The following is a 20173-nucleotide window of genomic DNA, read 5'->3' as shown; positions in this document are numbered from 1 at the left end:
CCCTACACACACACACTTTCTACCTGATTTATGGTAGTGCACACAGGCGGCTGCTTTGCTCCATGTCAGACACAAAGATACATTTATACCCACATGGGAGTGAAAGCGCCCATTGCATTCATCTCATTCTTAAGCCTTGAATATATGTATGGGGGCGAGACATGGCCACAGACATCTCTGGTCTCCTAAACTGAAGACCACATGCATATAAACACCCACCTACTCGCAAGAGAACAAATGAGAGCAATGCAGCCTCTTTGCGCTTCACAGTGAAAAATTACCAATCAAGAGTGAAATGTACCTTTACATGGCAAAGAACTAGAAACGAACTAACCTGTGATAAATGTATCATTCATCATAAATACTTAATAAACAGCCATTATTTAACATTATGCTTACATCTGCTCATGGGTAAGCACTTTGTCTTAATGGAAGATAATCTTGTCAGTGGAACAATGAGTGAGCCAACAAAAAGGAAAGATGCCAACAGTAAAGGGACAAAATGATGCCAAATGAGTCACAGGAAGTTTTATATCTCATAGGACAGATATAAACATGACACACAAGGAAACACACACAAAGGAGACTGTAAAAATAGTCTTTACAACTAGAATTTACCAGTGTACATTCTTTTCTGCTATGTAAAGATCAATGAAACCTAAAGATGTAATTATGCACTGAAAAAAATGATTCGTTGAATTGAATCATTTTTTTTATCGTACTGTAAGTGGTTGCACACAATTGATTAATGTCAACTTAATGCATTTGTTTAAATGTAGCTAAAATCAATTGTGTGCAACCACTTACAATAATCTTTTTTAAATTAAATTCAACGAATAATTTTTTTCAGTGTGGCTTTAATACAGTAATCTTTTTTTGCACACTTCAGAGAATCCACTACAGCTGGTAAGTTGTTATCAGTGTTACTGGAGTGAATCAATGGAGGTTCAACAGGAGAGGCAGGAAATTTGCTTGGGAAGTGGAGTAGTCATCAATAAAGAGTAATGAAACTTACCTTTTTGTATCTGGGTACAGGGAGCTACACTCCATCACAACAATTTACAGCATGCAGCCAAGCCATGCAGAGAGAGAAGTGTGCATGCAAGATAGAAAAGGTGGAAGAAAGGGCATAAAAACAGAGCATAAGTTTGGAAAACAGACAACACAAAAAAACATGATGTATGAGATAAACAGCATGTGCAAATAAAAGAGAGGAAAGAGAAAGCACCCAGGAGGTTTGACCCATGTTTTTAAAAATATTTATGTGGAGTTGTGCCCACTGATTTGTCTAAATGTAGATATTTTTATTTTTTTTAAATTTGTGTGACTCAATCTGATCTGTTGTCAGTACAACCCTAAATTTAGCTGTCATGAAGTGATGGAGTGTTCGGAGGTGTTTCACAGCAAACAAAAAAAATGTAAATGCTGTTAGATCAACCCCCAATTTTATCTTCAGAGGATGTCAGAGCAGCATCTTTGTTCTAAATAATTTCTCAGTTTGAAAGTTGTACTTTGTGCCCATAATTTACACGAGAACACATCACATCTTTTAAAACAGGAAAATCATCTGAGAGAGAAAAGTTGGAGGTGGAATACGTCAGTCAAATAAAACTTACTGTAACACTTTTGAATGTGTACTGACTAGCACGTAAGAGAGCGACACCACGGGCCAAACAAATAATGAGAATTAATATCATTTCATTAAAAAGTAGCATGTTAATTTGCTGCCTGGGGGTTCAATTAAGTATCCATTTATCTAGTTTAATGCTTCATTTCTGTTTAAGGAGCAAACTCTTGACAAATGCACCCAAAGACTTCTTGTTGAAGATGCCTGCATGTTTGGTGAACAGATTTCTGTTAAATATACTGGCTAAATAATTACAAAATCACTGATAAATCTAACATTGACAGTTTTATCTTACTTTTAAGCAGTATATCGACGCCATTTTTATTCTATTTTAATGAAATACTTTGCTTGAAAAGTGTGCTTTCTTTAAAATAAATGTCATTTGGTTTGACATTTTATCTAATGCAATGGCATTCATACATATGACATCCATTCATTTGACAAGCGTGCCTTGGAATAGGAATAGTTCACCCAAAATGTTTCTGTCAAAATCCTCATGTCATTCCAAACCTGCATGATTTTCTTTTTTCTGCAGAACTCATAAATAGATATTTTGAAGAATGCTGGTAACCAAACAGTTTCGGTTCCCATTGACTTCCATTACATTTCATTATATTTTTGTCCATATAATGGAAGTCAGTGAAAATGAAACTGTTTGGTTACAAACATTCTTCAAAATATCTATGTTTGAGTTTGTAACCAAACACTTACGGTTCCTATTGACTTACATTGTATTTTTGTCCATATAATGGAAGTCAATGGGAACCAAAACTGTTACCAACATTCTTCAAAATATATAAAGAAAGTCATACAGGTTAGTAATGACATGAGGGTGAATAAATGATGACAGAATTAAACATTTTGGGTGGACTATCCCTTTAAATGTATGGAAGAGACACCCTTTAAATTTGTTTAAAAAAAAATGCCCACAACCACAAATCACAGGGTCAAAATGTACATAATTGAATGGTCAGAGCGTGTTCAATGCGTTCTCAGTAATGTGTGCAGAGGTTGGTGACGACCACTCGTTCCAGTGATGATGTGACACAGTCCCCGCTTATATCATAGAGCGAACACTCCTGGTGAGCCCGTGACCCCTGTACATTCAGAGCTAATAAGGATGACCCTTTCGGAGCTGTCAGTTTCACGGAGAGAAAGAGCAGATCACAGACAGGTTACTTTAATTGAGTTGATGGAGGGGGGAGCATCGAGCCGGCGCTGGCAGAACCCTGGGAAAATGGCGATGGGTGAAGCGTGCCGTTGAATTGGGGTCAACCAAAAGAAGGGAGGTTTTCTTTAATGGAGGCTGTGGTTTGAAAAGGCTGCGTCTGGCTGCAGTGAGCGTTAAGGTCGGAGCAGATGTGTCCTTGTGTGAAACACAATATGGGCAATATGTGCACTGAAATGGATCTTGGAAGGAACCTTTGTGAGGGGGGAATGAAGGAATGGGTACATTTCTCTTTCTCATCACGTTTGTCTGTTCACGTGTTCAGAAGGACGAATGGCCTGGCACTTATTATTCTGATAAATGACTTTGGTGGCGACTTGTAGATGATATACATTTCAGTTTAGAACAGTTCCGGTTCTCAAATCTGATTGGCTGAGCGGCATTCCAAGGGTGATGATACACAGTCCAACAACACTATTAATATTCAATCCGCTTGTCTTGTTCACAACAGTCCAGATCAGAGTATGTGAGTGGTGTGCAATGAAAGTGGAGTGGGTGCTGCTTATAATTGTGCTTATTAGGAGTATCATGATTCATGAGCTTAGTAACATGCACTGACACCAAACTCGATAGAGTGAAACTGTTGGGATCTGGCAGTAAAAATCCCATTTATTTTCTCTATAGCAGAATTGATTTTTAATGATAACTTATAAACCTTAAAAGAAAGACGTGCTGTGGCCTACTAAGTTGCTAATTGATGGTATATGCTTTTGTTGAAGCCATTTTATTTTGTTTAATAGCAGTATTCCATGTGAAAAACTACATTACCCATGATTCTGCAATGAAATCTCTACCAATCAAAGAACTGCGTCAACAAAATCACGGTACAAGAGCCTTTAGCTCCTGCCCTCTCAAACGAAGCACTGCAAATGACGTACAGTAATAGAGTCTGTCTCCCTACGCTCTCAAACTACTTAAATATTTGTATATATTTGCATATCTTGCAATCAACTTAAAATATATTGTTTATATATAAAAAACATCTTCAAATCAATAGTTTTATATTTCTCCAATTTAAATTCAATTGTCATTTTCAATATTTAGGATTGTAGGACACTTAAAATAAAGTAGGAACATGTGGCACAACAAAGTCATTTTATTTACAGGCTGTAAATTTGATTCAATCACAAAGTGATGCTAAAGTGATGTAAGCAGGAGTAATCTCCATATAAATACCAGCAGGAAAATTCCTGGTAAGGCAAATGTTTTTTTGTGATGGTTCTGCTCTGATTACAAATACCCCATTATCTGTATTTCTGGATGTGTAAACCCCTGTAATCCCCTGTGCGTTCTGACGGTGCACGTCTCTGGATCGGCGCTTATCACGGAATACCAACACATTCACCCCGACACCCCACCTCGGCTCATATCCAACCACCTGCAACACTCATTCCACAAAACATTACTTTTTGTATTGATCTTCTGGTGATATTAGATAAAGCCAGGTCATTCTAACCACGTTTGCCACACATGCTACTCACAGTCTGATCCTTTCAAGAACAGCCAATAGGAGACAGATTTAAAAGACTGCAGAATCCAGCGCTGTCCGTGGTCCTGAGCGATATTATATTCTGACTTTGCCATATGAATTAAGTGAACTGAAAGGTTGATCATGGGTTGGAAACTATATTGTTTTCAGTTTAGCCCAAATCTAATGCCAATCAAGCCAAAATCAAAACACTGTTGCTCACTTACTATAAAATACTATGTTTTTTGAAGTGATGACATGACTGTGGTAATCATTCAGCACACTGAAACAGTACACCACCTTTCAAAAGTTTAGGGTTGGCAAGATTGATTTAACATTTTTTGTTAAGTCTCTTATGTTTACCAAGGCTGCATTTATTTATTCAAAAATACAGTAAATCCAGAAATATTGTGAAATATTATTACAATTTAAAGTAGTGGTTTTCTATTTTAAAATGTTAAAATGTAATTTATTCCTGTAATGCAAAGCTGAATTTTCAGCATCATTACTCAGTGTCACATGATCATTCAGAAATCATTCTAATATGCTGATTTCCAGCTCAAGAAATATTATCATCAATGTTGAAAACAATCGTGCTGCTTCATATTTTTATATAATAGATTTTTTAAGGATTCTTTGATAAATAGGAAGTTCAAAAGAATTTATTTGAAAACATTATACATGTGATCAAATGAATGCATCCTTGCTGAATAAACGTGTCAAAAAATAAACAGAAGTGTAAAGTATATCAGTATTAAATCTGGTCAGTCATACTAACTGTGTAACATACTGACTACACATGCCATAACACGGTTTGATTCTTTTAACATAGTAGACCTTACATAGGTAAATGGAAAACATTAGTTTTAGCTAAATAAATATCATGAATTCTAGAATAGCCATTCAGATCGAGATTCACTCAAGACATGCTATAATTAGTAGAAAATGCGTGCAAAAACAGGACATTTATGTGTGACTAATGTCTTGCCCCAACGCTGTCCGTGGTCCTGAACAAATGTAGTATGCTAGTCCAAGCTATCTTTTCCCATACCAAATGAATTCAGTGAAATGAAAGGTGATGTGCAGGGCACAATAGCCCTCTTTCACCTACAGTGTTTCCCTGATCTGTTTATGTAATGGCCATGGCTCTGGTAATTCCTACAATCCTCTCTTTAGACTGCATGAAAAATGTCAGTGTTGTGATTGAGGCTTGTCAGACTGATGGCTGCCACGACGCGACCGAACAGGCCCTGAATCAGGTTCTTCAGAGAACAGCGCTTCAGAAGAGCCAGCTGACAGCGGGAGGGTGATTGACGGCAGAGTTTAAGTGTTCCACGCCAGCATCTGTTTCCACAGCTCTTCATAAAAGAACAGCATGGAATCAGTCAGGGAACTGTGTTCTCAGCTAGATTTACAAAAACAAAATCCTTTATCTTTATTGCAGTGTCTTGAGTTACATTTCTAAATGCTAATTTGTTCATAATGGGTTGAAAATGTGTCATTATCTAAATGTCGATCAAATTTGAACCCAAGTTCGAAAAAAACATTCAACCAAAAATCAAGAAAAGCACAAATGACTGTCTAAAGCAAGTTGTGCAGAACCAAACTTTTGATTATTACAATAAACTCTGGTTCACTTTACTTTACATCTTATACAGGCCACCATCTTTTTATAAAAAAAAAAATTGTGCTTAGGGGAAAGTAAGCATGAAAATATATAAATCTATGAACAAAAAGCTGAACATACAGACGAGTTCAAAGATATCTTGTTTACAAGGAGCATCAAAAGATTACATTTCAAAGATTTGACAGCACAAACCTTGCAATGCTGGCTAGATCTTCCTTTCAAATTCTAACTGTAGTAGTAGCCTTGTGTCTTAAAAAATATGGCTGTTCCCTGTTGGACTCCTTTGCATCATGACATTTGTAAATTGCATAAAGCCAGTCAATTAGACCGGAATTGCCAATCTGATTGGAATAGGAATTTCAGCCAGCACTGCTGTATATTGCCAGCTTTGTGCAATATGCATGAGACGGTCTGTGAATGGACTGTGGGCGGTCTGTGGGTGTGCCGTCTGTGGCTGAGGCGAGTGTAAAGCTAAACACACACGACAGCGATTAAATCGGCAGTTAGCCAAGTTGCTGTACTTTTAGTCACTACTGCTGGTTGCAGACTTTGTCATGTAGCCAATGGTTACAAACGCTCATCTTGCGAACTCTTTTATTTCCACACACTGTAAGGTAGTGTTTTAACACTTGATTTACTAAAGGTTTATCACAAAACATGCCCATTTGCTTGCAAAATTTTGATTACCACTTGTTTTCCACAGCCAGTATTAGAGTTATGTTAATTGCATCAAACAAATAGTGCTGAGTTTTGCAAATAAGTAGTAGTTTATAATGAGCCTATTATACATAAATGAGGTGTTTTTGTGCTGAAGAGAATAATAGTGCCTTACATTCACGGTACATCGATATTTGAGTACATTCAGCCTAGTGATGATTTTGCTAATGAATAAGATGCAAATGTTTGTGCTGTAATAGAGTGCTGGAGGGATGATGTATTTGTGTAGGCCAAATCCCAGAAATGATAATTTTAGCATTTCTGGTTCCATTGTTCTTATGTCAAAGGATTTTTGGTTAAATGCCTAAAATAAGGCTGTGGTGAACACAAGCTCAAGATATTTATACGTTTTATTCTACGACAAAAAATACAACAGTAATACCCTGTTGTGATTTTTTTAAAGCTTTTATGCGTTTTGAAAAAGGCATTTGCTAATAAGTGGCTAAATGGGACTACAGAGGTTGTTGGGAATATTAAACGTGATTACGCCGAACAGGTAAACTCATCTAGTTGCTTTCACAGCCTCACTGTTTATAATCCTGCTCTTGCAAACTATTCTAAACTTTCAGAGAAACTGTTCTTTAAAAACTGAAAGAGTTGTCGAAAACTTAAGAATGAAGTTTGAAAATGAAAATGAAGCTTTTTACTCCTGGCGATTGTATTAAGGCTTCAAAATTCATAAAAGTTGTGTTCATTTGTGAGATGTGAAGATTATCATGATGAGCAATATGTGTAAGAATCATAAACATTTGTTGGTAATAATCCAAAAGCCAATGGAAAAATCCAGGGTGATGCTTCAGACTGACTGCAGAAGGTCTGGACTCCATAGCAATTTTCATTGGACTGACATGTAAAGCAACCAATCACAGTTTGTTTTTTTCAGCATCATGTTTAGGGGCGTGGAAATGTAAAGTCAATGTCCCTACAATAACAGACCGGCGTGCAACTTCCCAAAATTGAAAAAATAATTGGATCACTAGGGAATCCTTCCAAGTGCTGGCAAAGGGTCGGCCAGGCTTGGACAATAATACTCTTCCCATATCCTGTCCTGTATGATGTCAGAGACTGAGACTATAGGGTGATGCAAATTTGCAGGTTGGTCTACAAAAATAAATCACTGCAGGGCTCTATACTGCTGGCAGAAGTGGAGCAACTGGTTGGTGAATTCACCCCAGACAGAGAGCAGATACTGGAACATATGACCTTCAATTGTTTGATTAGCATAACCAGGCTACTGGCTTTACTCACTAAAAGCATTTAAAGGGCTCTGTAAGATGTGTGTTGAATGACATTGAAGGTAGTTTCTAAGCTTTTCTTTATTACGTGGAATGGGATGGTACATGCTGTGCCTCTTAATAGAGGTTTAGTGAGAGATCAATAGCAACACATTAAAGTACAGGGTGGGCCATTTATATGGATACACCGTAATAACATGGGAATGGTTGGTGATATTAAAGTCCTGTTTGTGGCACATTAGTATATGTGAGGGGGCAAACTCCTCAAGATGGGTGGTGTGTACTAATATATACTAATGTGCCACAAACAGGACTTTAATATCACCAACCATTCCCATGTTATTACGGTGTATCCATATAAATGGCCCACCCTGTACTGTTCTCTGCTCGTGCCTATATGACCAGCAATCAGTCATGCTCTTGAGTGTGTATTTGCAGATTTTCCTACAGATATAATGTATAACTGGGCATAGCCCACTATTTGATTATACTCTAAATTATTCAACATGGACACCAGACGGCAGGGGTCGAGCAATTCTTACAAAGTCAAACAACATCCTCTCTTCAGAGGAAAATCTAATTCCACCGACACTCATCATTACCTTCTGCTTAGTGTTTGTCCACTTATTCATCGAAGAGTTTTGGATGACTGACTACTTCATAATTCAACAGCAAGGCTCATCTGCATAATGTTGATAAGGGGCCATACAATATAGGACAACCGAAGTGAAATATTAACAGCCTGTAGTCTAATGGAAGTTGTTGCTGGTGCTGTACGAGTGCTAGGTTTATTCTGGAATCTCTGCTCTTTTCCTCCACATTCAGAGATGAGCCAACAGAAAGCAGATCAAAGAAGAGCCAAACCCAGATTCTTTATTTTAAGGCCCTTCTTGGTCATGCATGAGGATTTTAAGTTAAGGCCGTGCCATGTAAACTTGTAAATCAGAGTGGAAACACTGTTCTACTTCAGCTCTTAGGGAATTGGGAAATGATTCAGTATAAAGTGCCCTAAGGAGACTGGTGTTACTGATGGGAATTGCACATTCTCAGTCTGGGAACACTAGTTATCAGAGAACACTAAATGGATTAATTTGCCTTATAGGTTCGTCCCACTTGTGCAGTTACGAGAAGAAACTGAGAATAACTTCAACACTTGAGCTAATGCACAAGGCACAGTAGATTAATGGCTGGGATGCTTTTCCTAAGAGCATAATCACATTCTATGTTTTATATACTGCAAAACAAAGAGGCAGAGCCATTTTTGTTCAATAAAGATGGCATCTCAGTTGCACAATAGCATTATCAAAGAGCACAGCAAACAAACAGCAGTGCTGACCGGTATCTAACCCCAGTGCATAGCTCACTTGAAGCCACCTGTTATTTTTCAATTACCAGGTGGCCGGTACATTTTGCTTTGATGTGGCCACAATCCAAAAATGCTGTCTTCCCGGATGTACAATGGATGTGTTGTACGTTCAGGGCTACAATAAAGTAGCAGTGTTTTTCTTTCTTTTTTTTGGTCCAAGGAAGGAACAAAAAGCAATTGCCCGGAGCATAATTTGTAAACAATGAATGTTGGCACAGTAACTATAAATACAAGGTTGTTCGTTTTATTCTGTAATTTCCCTGTTATTTCCCCAAGGGTTTCATAAAACAGTTGATACAGCAACAATGCCAATATTACAAATTAATTTTTGTACTCATTTCACACCGTGTTGAAATAACAGGAAATGACACCTATTGCATCAATAACTGGATTTCTTTCTGAATGTTCAAAAGTCACTGCCACAATACAAGTGGTTTGTAGATGGTTGCAAGAGCATTGCTATGCAGTTGCTAAGGGGCACAGAGTGTTTTTTATCATGTCACTATGTGGTCACTAGGGTGTTCAGAGTGGTTGCTAGGCTATAACCCACTGCACTTAAACAAAAGAGCTTAGTCTCTATGACATTCTGGCTTCTCTAGATATGACTCAGGTTTCTTCTTCAATGCAAGTCTATGGGATTGTTTTTCGGTAACACTTTATTTTGATGGTCCCTTTTGAACATTCTGTTGATTATAAGTAACTTTGCAACTACATGTCAACTAACTCTCATTAGAGTATTAGTGTACTGTCTGCTTAATATCTGATAACTCTTTATTGTGATGATCCTCCAACAGACACTCTACTGACTATAAGTAACTTTGCAAATACATGTCAACTTATTCTAACCCTAACCCTACCAGTCTATTAATACTCTACTAACACTCTAATGAGAGTTAGTAGACATGTAGGTGCAGTGTTACTTCTAGACAACAGAATGTGTTAAAGGGACCATCAAAATTATGGGACCTGTTTTAATCATCTGCAATATGAAAAAAAACAAAAAAACCCCCCCAAAAACTTCAAAAAGTAATAGCACACAAACCACGTGATTTTTGGTACAATTCATGTGCCATTAAGCAGCATAAGCAATGCAGGACAAGTGTATGCTAAAGTCTAATACTTAGTTCAAACGTTTGGAGTAATATTGTGAAATATAATTACAAAATAACTGTTTTAAAAATGTAATTTACTCCTAGATGTCAAAGCTGAATTTTCAGCACCTTTATTCCAGTCTTTAGTGTCACATGACCCTTCAGAAATCATTCTAATATGCTGATTTGCTGCTCAAGAAACACTTCTGATTATTATCAACGTTGAGAACAGTTGTGCTGCTTAATTTTATCTGGAAAACGTGATACATTAGAACAGAAAGCTGAAAAGAACAGCATTTATTTGAAATAGAATCTTTTGTAATACTATAAATGTCTTTACTGTCATTTTTGATCTTTGCCGAATAAAAGTATTAATTTCTTTCAAATATAACAATAATTGTACTGACCCCAAACTTTTGAATGGTAAATGTAATTGCTAATTACCCTGTAAACACAGTAAATGAGCATAATGAAATAATGTAAATTATGTATTTTTATATCTAGAGGCTAAACAAATGGAAATGAGTGTAGAGAACTGTAGGCGTCCTGTTCCTACAAAATCACACAATACCATATACAGTTGGCAATGCTTTAGTGCCTCTCACTTTGGCTCCATAATAGCTGATTTGAATAGCAGTGTTAATCTGAAGTGTAAAATGAGGAGAGGAAGACAATGAGGCTTGTGTTTCTCCAGAGGATATCTGTGCTTGCCAGCAATGACTGCTGCCCTTTTCAATTTACCTTTATGAAGGGCTTCACCACAGATCCAACAGGCGACAAAACAGTCTTATGATTAGCCTTTCTGTGCCTTTCAGGGTTAATCAATATCGTTTTCAAACCAAGCCCAAGCAAGGTTGATTGTTTGAGCGTTATGTCATAATTAAAAGTAAGTAACAAAGTAGTTAGAATAGGAAAAGAAAAGGATGTGCAGGCAGGAGTTCGCTTTACAGAGTGATTAGATATCAGCAATGGTTACATTTGAGTGCTTAGTGTTAGACAGAATGAGAGAAGTGCAAGAAAGTCACCCAGAGACCCAAGTCTCATCCCACAGGTATGAGCACACTTCTCTGAGAGAGCCCTCCGCTAGAAAGAGGCGCACAAACGCTAAACAGACACAGACAAGATTTTGGTGGAAATCCTTCTCTCTTTCATTGCTGCTAGTGATTACACTGGCTGACGAGAGCAATTATAGTACAATCTGTTGATTACCTCGCTGTGAGAAATGCACTTTTTCTTTGGAATAACATGCACTGATAAATCGACTTTACGAAAGCCCTGTATAATTAGGCTGGTTTAGGGTCAAACCCTCCAGACGTATATTTTTAGCTATATATGGATGCACAGCGTAGCCCTTCAGTAAGGTAACTGACAGATGTTCAATAGGTTAAATAAATGTAACCTTCGTAATTTTTTCAAAAAAGAGGGAATTGCACTATAATGGGACCTTCTCAGAAATCTGACATCCCTTAAAAGCACTCTTCAAAAAATCAAAAAATCTTTACCTCACTAATCTACCAGACTGTCTTAACCCATCATTATTTAAAACCCAAGTTATTATCATTAAATAAAATGGTAACACTTTACAATAAGGTTCATTAGTTAGCATTAGTTAACTACCTTAGTTAACGAACTAATGAACAATACTTCTTCAGCATTTATTAATCTTAGTAAATATTAATTTTGACATTTACTAATACGTTATTAAAATCAAAGGTTGTATTTGTTAACATTAGTCAATGCACTGTGAACTAACATGAACAAACAATGAACAGCTGTTTTTTTTATTAACCAACATTAACAAAGATTAATAAATACTGTAACAAATGCATTGCTCATTGTTTCTTTGTGTTAGTTAATACATTAACTAACGTTAATTAATGAACCTTATTGTAAAGTATTACCAATAAAACAAACATTTTTGTTTATTGAAATAAATCGAAGTAAAATATAAATGTTAGACAAAAAAAACTTAAACTAAATGAAAATTAGAAACCATGCCTTGGCAAATAACAAAAAAAGTTTAAGTTGAAGCTGGAAATAAAAAAAATAAATTAAAACCGAACTAAAACTAAAACTGAAATAAAAATACATTCAACCTAAATAGCTATATTTATATAATAATAATAATAATAATAATAAATGTCAATATACAAATGTCAAAAGCACAAAACAAAACATCAAAATTAAACTAAAACTGAAAAAATAGAGAAAAATGTGAAAAATATATTACAAAATATAAATAAAGTAAGCAAAATAGGGGTGGACGATATGACCTTATTGAAATCTTATTTCACATTATTTTATTTCATTTTTTCCCCCAATTATTTTATCTTTGTTTTTAAAAATAAGGACCAAATGCAATTGTTGGTTAAAGCAAATATGTAATCAGCCAATCACATGGCAGCAACTCAATGCATTTAGGCATGCAGACGTGATCAAGATGATCTGCTTCAAACTGAACATTAGAATGGGGTTACAACCGAGGTCTGCAGAAGAGCATCTCTGAACGGACAACACGTTGAACCTTGAAGCAGATGAGCCACAGCAGCAGAAGAACACACCAGTGTCTGGTCTGATGAGTCTCGATTTCTGCTGCGACATTCAGATAGGGCCAGAATTTGGCTTAAACAACATGTTCAGGCTGGTGCTGGTGTAATAATGTGGGGTACATTTTCTTGGCACACTTTGGGCCCCTTAGTACCAATTGAGCATCAATTAAACTCCACAGTCTACCTGAATTTTGGTGCTGACCATGTCCATCCCTTTATGACCACAGTGAACCCATCTTCTGATGACAATGTGTTCTCTATACTCAAATAGCATCTACAGTCAGATCTCAATCCAATAGAGCACCTTTGGGATGCGGTGAAATGGAGAATCACATCATGGATGTGCAGCCGACAAATCTGCAGCAACTGTGTGACGCTATCATGTCAATATGGACCAAAATCTCTGAGGAATGTTTCCAGCACCTTGATGAATCTATGCCACGAGAAATTAATGGCTCATCTCCACCGAGTGGTACAGTACGGTACAGTACGATTCGGGACGGTAAACCCTGATCTGGCTTGTGTTTCCACCGCCAACTGTACTCTTAATAGGTGTGGTATGCTGGAAAGTAGCGATCGACGTCATTCTCAAGAAGAAAGCGACACAGTAAACAACAATGGAGGAAATATAACAGGTCTTGCTCTTGCTTCTCGGTATGTGGCTGTTCGTCACAAGACAAAAAAACATTGTGTTGCAACGGTATTGTTTTTCAACTGTATATTAAAAAATGTCTCCTTGTGTTGTCATTCCACTAGCAAGTGCAGAATCTCTGTCAACCAATCAACACTCTGCAGTCTAGCTCCACCTTTTATGTACCGAACTAATGTGCTAGATTCCCCAACGGAAGGGTCCCAAATTCACAACTTTGACAATCGAAACAGAAATAATTGCATATTGTACTGTACCATACCACTCGGTGGAAATGAGCCATTAGGCACTTCTGAAGGCAAAAGGGGGTCCAGCCCGGTCCTAGCAAGGTGTAGCTAATAAAGTTGTCGGTGGGAGTATGTACTGGCTATAGTTTTCTTTGCTGTAGGTTAATAGTCAACAGAGGGCATCAATATCCAATATTAAGTTAAAAAAATTGAAAAGAAATCACAGGAGTTCTTGTCTCTTGTAACAGAAACATTTGAGAAAATACAGCAAAAAAATAAATAAGTAAGGAAACGCTTTCATTGCAGTGCTTTGCACTCAAGGCCACAAAGGTACAGAGGTAACGTGTGAGAAACAGCATTAAAAATGGCAAAAAAGGAGAGAGAGTGTAAGAGAGATTGCTTGTAGCATATTGCTGGAGGGAGAAAGCCGGTCTTGTCTGAATACTAAGCAAAACAGACAGCAGCAGATGCTAGCAGCAGTCTGTTGTCTGGGGAAATGCCTCCCACACGACAACAGAGAAAAGAGCACAGGCAAACGCAGGCCAAAGGAATCCCCTTAGAGCACATCATACCCGGTTACAAAGAGGACTGGGAAAAATCGCTCACTTTGTAGACCCTATAAAAGGCGGGCTAGAAGGGGGGAAGAGTTTTATGAAGTAGCCCACTAGCCTCAAATACTTGGATATTTGCATTTGTCTCACATGTTCATTCCTGAGGCGGGTTCTTGCTTCTTACCTTGGCTTTGTTGATAGTGCAGTGCAGAGCATTATTCTCCTGATCATACAGAAGGCTGAAGTCCAGAGTGCCGAGCGTAGCTGCGAGGAAACAGACATAAAAACATCAACAAAACAGTTCATCTACAGGGCACACCACAGCACATACTGTATGCAATAGCAATTAGCAAGCTGTTCAAAACATATTTTGCTCCTCCAGAGACCATCTGATGACAACTGTACATAAAAAGGCAAAGTGCTTTCTCAATCTGGCAAGCTTTAATTTGAATTTGATTGGCTATCAGGGCTGCACATGTTTTTACAAGGTACCAAACTGCTACAAGGAGCACTTCTGATCTGTTGAGTTTTGTTTGAGGTACTTAGTAATTTAAGGCGAGACACGGCAGGCAAAAACATCGAGTTTTCATGCAGTGGTCAGTTTTGAGATTTTGGGCTAGTTTACTCCTTCAGTATGTGTTCTTTCAAGCTGCTATAAAGAAAATGTTTAAAATATACATTAAGATGTTTATTTCATTACATCTTGCGGCAATAAGTTTCTCCCGAATTTACCAAGAAGTCAGCATTCCAACGCGACATGCCGAGTTCTGTCTGTTTACTGGAGTCTGTCATGACCGGTATCGCTGTAAAGCTCAGAGTCTCCTGCACAACGCTATGTAACCCAAATATGGCCATTTCCTTTCTATCAGTAACCAATCGTGAATGTCCAAAGGGGGATTTAAAGCTAAGGACGAAATCTCATTTAGAGCTATTTAAAGCAGGGCTCAGTAGTTTCGGGATTTCTTCGTTGTATTCTCACTTTTTGCTGGCAAGTTTCTCTCTAGAGCTCCCCCACAGCTTCGGAATAGATATTTGACAACACTGTTGTAAAAACTCGTTGGCGATTCTCAGACACCAGAGGCTAGTAGATCAACGACATCAAAGCAGATGGGACATTCTTTAAAACGTCTTCTTCATTCGGGTTCGAACAGCATGAGGGAGCGCAATAATGACAGCATTTTAGCGGCCCGCCGGCTCAAAGTTGCAAGTGCGTATTTTCCGCTCACGGGCACCAGGGGGGTGCGAAACGACCACCATTCAACCCGAAATAAGTAATATAACCATTCCAGTGACTCCGAAGCTGTTCAGTTAAGGTAAAAAAGTTACTTAGTTCACCTTTAAATCTTTAACTGCCGTTTTCTCAAAATGAGTTTTTTGTGATTCTCCAGTACAAATATCTCAGCCTATGTAACACCTATGTACACCAAACTTTCCAGTTATACACTTAGCAGTATTCTGAAGATATTTTCAGAGGGATTTGTTAATAAATCATTCCTGGTCTGATTTATGTGACATTTTAATAAAAAAAATATGTCGAAAATCGATTTTTTAAGGCTATGGACAGTATATTTTGATTTCCTAGGTAATGAAAGCATATATCCTGAAATATATCCTGAAAAGACATTTATAATTTTACACAAAAAAAAAAAAAAAAAAATTACATTCATTCTATCTTTCGATTCATCAAAGAATCCTGAAAAAGTTTCCACAAAAACATTAAGCTGCACAACAGTTTTATCATCATCAAGAATAATTATATTCATCACAAGAATAATTATATTTTAAAAATATTTAAATAAACTTTTTTCTGTAGTTTTTATCAAATAAATGCCGCCATAATAAGCACAAGAGACTCCCCCCCCCCCAACACATAAAAAAAAATAGTTTTATAGACCTCAAACTTTTGAACGATAATGTGTCAGTGCAATTGGTTTAGTTGAAAAGAAACATTTTCAACTAATTTCAGTGTCAGAACAACAGTTCACATAGACTGCTGCAACATTATTTGAATTAACTTTAATGCTTACCAGTCTATGGTTATAGCAATGATTTATAATTTACCTAGCCCTAAAACAATACAAACTGTCAATTTTGAAAGACATTCTGTTGATCTTTTCCCACTTAAGTGACTATTCTTCACCAGAATGAGCTGCAAAGTAGATTTGATTGTGACAGTCAAACGTCCTGTTATTTGAAACGAAAAAGGCTGTGATTTCCTGAAATTGAGTGAGATACAAAGAAAAAGGATGAGAGAAATTTTCCTTTTCTCTTTTGAATTTTTGGACCTTTCCTATTCCCACTAAGTGTAAAGTCAATACTCCAGTAGGGTCACGGCTCTGAAAGCGAACCTCCCTGCTGATTCTGCCTCGTATGAATGCGGTCATGAGGATCTGAGTCACATCTCATATGGACTCCTAGCAGGTGGCCTTCAGCTCCATTCTGCAGAGAGCATCTTGAGTTCAAGGGCATTAGACTAGGGATGTCACCATCATGATTTTTGTGCTCCCGAGTAATTGAGAAGAATAATTGCATAAAAAAAAATAAAAAAAATCGAGATAAGGTTAGAAAGCATGAAGCACGTGGTGTCTGAAGTCTGAAACAAGACACAAACCATAGCGCAACAACGTCTCAGATAGTCTGACGGCAGATAAAAATAATTACTTTCGAGTGATTCGTTACAAAAGTGCGCATCAAATATGCTAAACACGGAAACCTGGTTGTGTATGTGACGCACTAGAACCGACCTCATTCATGCACTCACATTTGAGCCTCTCATTCCTTTTAATGGCAGTTGACAAACACATGTGAAGGTTCAAACCGCCACCTACTGCCTGCGTGACAGCTGAAGTAAAGTAAAGGACTGGGCTGATACCGATCAGTTAGAAAAATGCTAAATCAGCCCCAATATTGATCCTTGACATCCCTACATTAGACATACTGGAGTAACCAACTAACCTTTTTAGTTGATTTTTTATTTTTTTATATTATATATTTTTTTCAGTTTTATTATACTGTATATTAAAGCAATTACTCTGAAACATGAAATGTGGAGTAATCTGCTTTTGCTTTTAATATATATATATTGTTAACCCTGCAAGAAAAAGAAATGTTAGTTATGATTAATTAAAAAACGACTACATTACTGCACCCCGCAACAGCTGCTGCTGCAGTGAGCCATGGTGTAGGAATGCTTTTGTTGGACCTTAATGCCATACGTTCTCCTCCCGTTTGTGTGGATGTATTCTTATATGATAAGAGAAATCAGTGGGATTAAACCAGGCCTGTGTTTAATTACCTAAACTGGTACCAGCAATGTGTGACTTCAATCTCTAATGCAGAGAGCACTGCCATCAGTGAGGGGCTTTTCTCTTCCACAATTACAATTAATTGTATTATCTGATAGTATTTTACCCATGAAGGCTACGAATAGATTATCGGTGTGAATGATGGACAGAACAAACATACTGGTGCAATATTCATACTACAGCAAAATAGAGCTGTCAAACGTGTTTGAAGTGCTAAATATGATTTTGGCCATAGATAGATTGATAATGAGGGTGACAAGTGAATTCACTGAAAAAAGTGGGTTGGATTTACATGATTTAATCGTATATCAGTTCCATATGAATCAATAAAGTAACAATTATAATTTGTTCACTTAACTTCAACACACACACACATACATAAACATATATGTATACACACACACACACACACACATATAGGCTACATTATATATATATATATATATATATATATATATATATATATATATATATATATATATATATATATATATATATATATATATATATATTATACATATATATGGCTAGAAATGGCTGAGATTCACTGGGGGATTATGCCGACTAGTTGGGAATCTTTTCTTTTTCTTTTTTTACTTTCAGTTACTTTTCAGATATATTTAAATATAAGATCTTCTATAATCTATAATAACATCAACCATATTTCATATGTCCTACAAACAATGTTTTCTTACAGGCACATGAAAGGTCAACAATGAATTGTGTGTGGCACACACTCTTCATTCAACAGAATCTCAGCTTGGAGATAATTACCTTTTTAATTTTGGCAGAATTAAAGAAACATTGTGTAGGAATCTGCATATATGGTGCATGCAGAATTGAACAGGTCACACAAACATTTTAAATACATTTGTCCTCAGGTTAAAGAAAACTTTAGAATGTTTTGGATTCCTTGAAAATCAACTATTATTAAACATGTTTAAAGATGAATCCACTTTTAAGAGAAAGGGAAGCTAATGTTCATTCTAAAAATCATAATTTTTATTGTATGTGCATTGATCAGTGTAGGATTGAGAGAGCGAGACCAAACTCTGGTTTAGTGGATTGGGTGGAGTGAACCCAACTGGAAAGATTTTGACCGAATAGCTTAAATGAGGATGAAAGCAGCCCCAAACAGTTTACAATAATAATAATAATAAAAAAATCCTCACAAAACATAATCTTTATATTTACTATTATTGTCTGTTTCTATGGTTACAGCACGGCTGTCACAGGGATTGACTGCATTTTCCTGTGCATACAGACATCATTCGATTCGCTCCTGTTGACTTTTGTGTGTATGAAACAATTTGAGTCACAGCTGTTGGTAAATACTGACTGTCTGAATGTAACTATAGAAGAATACAGAGAGAAAGTAAGAAAAATGTGTGATAGAATGTAAAATGGAAGGGTAGCAGGATTATCCATCTATTAGCATTAACTTCAGGCCATGCTGCTATATGTTCACATCAGCTGAAGAGCAGCATTACACAAGCTCACTCAACCTGTAATCATACACACACCCATCACTTAGTTTCCCACTCTGGACCACTTTACACTTCAACAATGTCCACCTCAAGTGCATTTTCCATCGGCAAATTTCGATTGAGAGAGAAGGCCAACCTGCAAAAACACGCCTTGACAGCCCTCAGCATTTCTGGCCTAAAAGGTTTCATATGATCTACATGAACCAGAATGACTTCATATCAAGGACGATTTCCCTGAAGGATTAAACACAACCTTACAAATGAGATGTCTAACATTGAGATTGCTTTGATCTCAACAAAGTTATTCTAAAATTTTGTCCTCAACACATAAAATTGAAGTAATGAGCTTGTCGGTGAACAGACTTCTGGGATTATGTTTCCCTGTGGTTAGCTGCCAGTTTCCCAGCTTTTCAGGACAGACTGCATTAAGGCCTCTGCCAGTACAGCGGAAGGAAACAAACAGCGCTGGAATTATCGAGAACCAAAATCGTATCCAATCTATCCTTGCCGGTTCTGTTATTTTAGGCTGGTCACATGACCATAGATTGGGCTTGTCTTCACTGCTGCCGTTTAAGCTCTGAATTGGATGATGTGGTAATTAAGGGGAGGAATCGATGAGGATATAAATGTGGACTTAAGAGTCATTATAATTTAATACTCTATAAATTTGCGAAGACTGTAATGATTCACTAACCTTAAGATTTTTTTTTTCCAGCTGGATAATAAAATAAGGAAAAAAAATCCTGTATTGAATAAACAATCTGAGCCATATCTATCTAATCCAAAAGCGTGTGGGCAGAGTCTCTCTGCAAGACCACAATGGAACGGATGAATAAATAAAACCTACCTCTACCTCCTACAACTGTCCTTGATTTTTAATGTTGAATTTTTCTGATTGGTGTTTTGAAACTCCCTTTTGCGGTCGGTCTTGTTTTTTTAGATATTTATCCTGTTGTACAGCACAATGGTCAACTACTGTTGCTTTTATTGTGCCATATAAATAAAAGATGATTGATTGATTGATGTACAGGTACTGTTCTTTACTA

General features: G+C 36.9%; 1 protein-coding gene across 3 annotated transcripts in view; it reads right to left on the bottom strand.

Annotated features, from left to right (window-relative positions):
* Window positions 1-20173, bottom strand: part of doc2b (double C2-like domains, beta) — a 223447-nt gene that overhangs the window by 34382 nt on the left and 168892 nt on the right. For all 3 annotated transcript variants that reach the window (XM_084113642.1, XM_084113643.1, XM_084113641.1), the window contains exon 10: window positions 14520-14599. In XM_084113642.1, the coding sequence (XP_083969768.1) occupies window positions 14520-14599 (80 nt within the window). The remainder of the gene's footprint in view (window positions 1-14519; window positions 14600-20173) is intronic.

The sequence above is a fragment of the Abramis brama genome (genome assembly GCF_963993115.1).
Source record: "Abramis brama genome assembly, chromosome: 5".
Lineage (NCBI taxonomy): Eukaryota > Metazoa > Chordata > Actinopteri > Cypriniformes > Leuciscidae > Abramis > Abramis brama.
The sequence above is the reverse complement of the archived record's forward strand: the minus strand, read 5'-3'. Positions and strand labels throughout refer to the sequence as shown.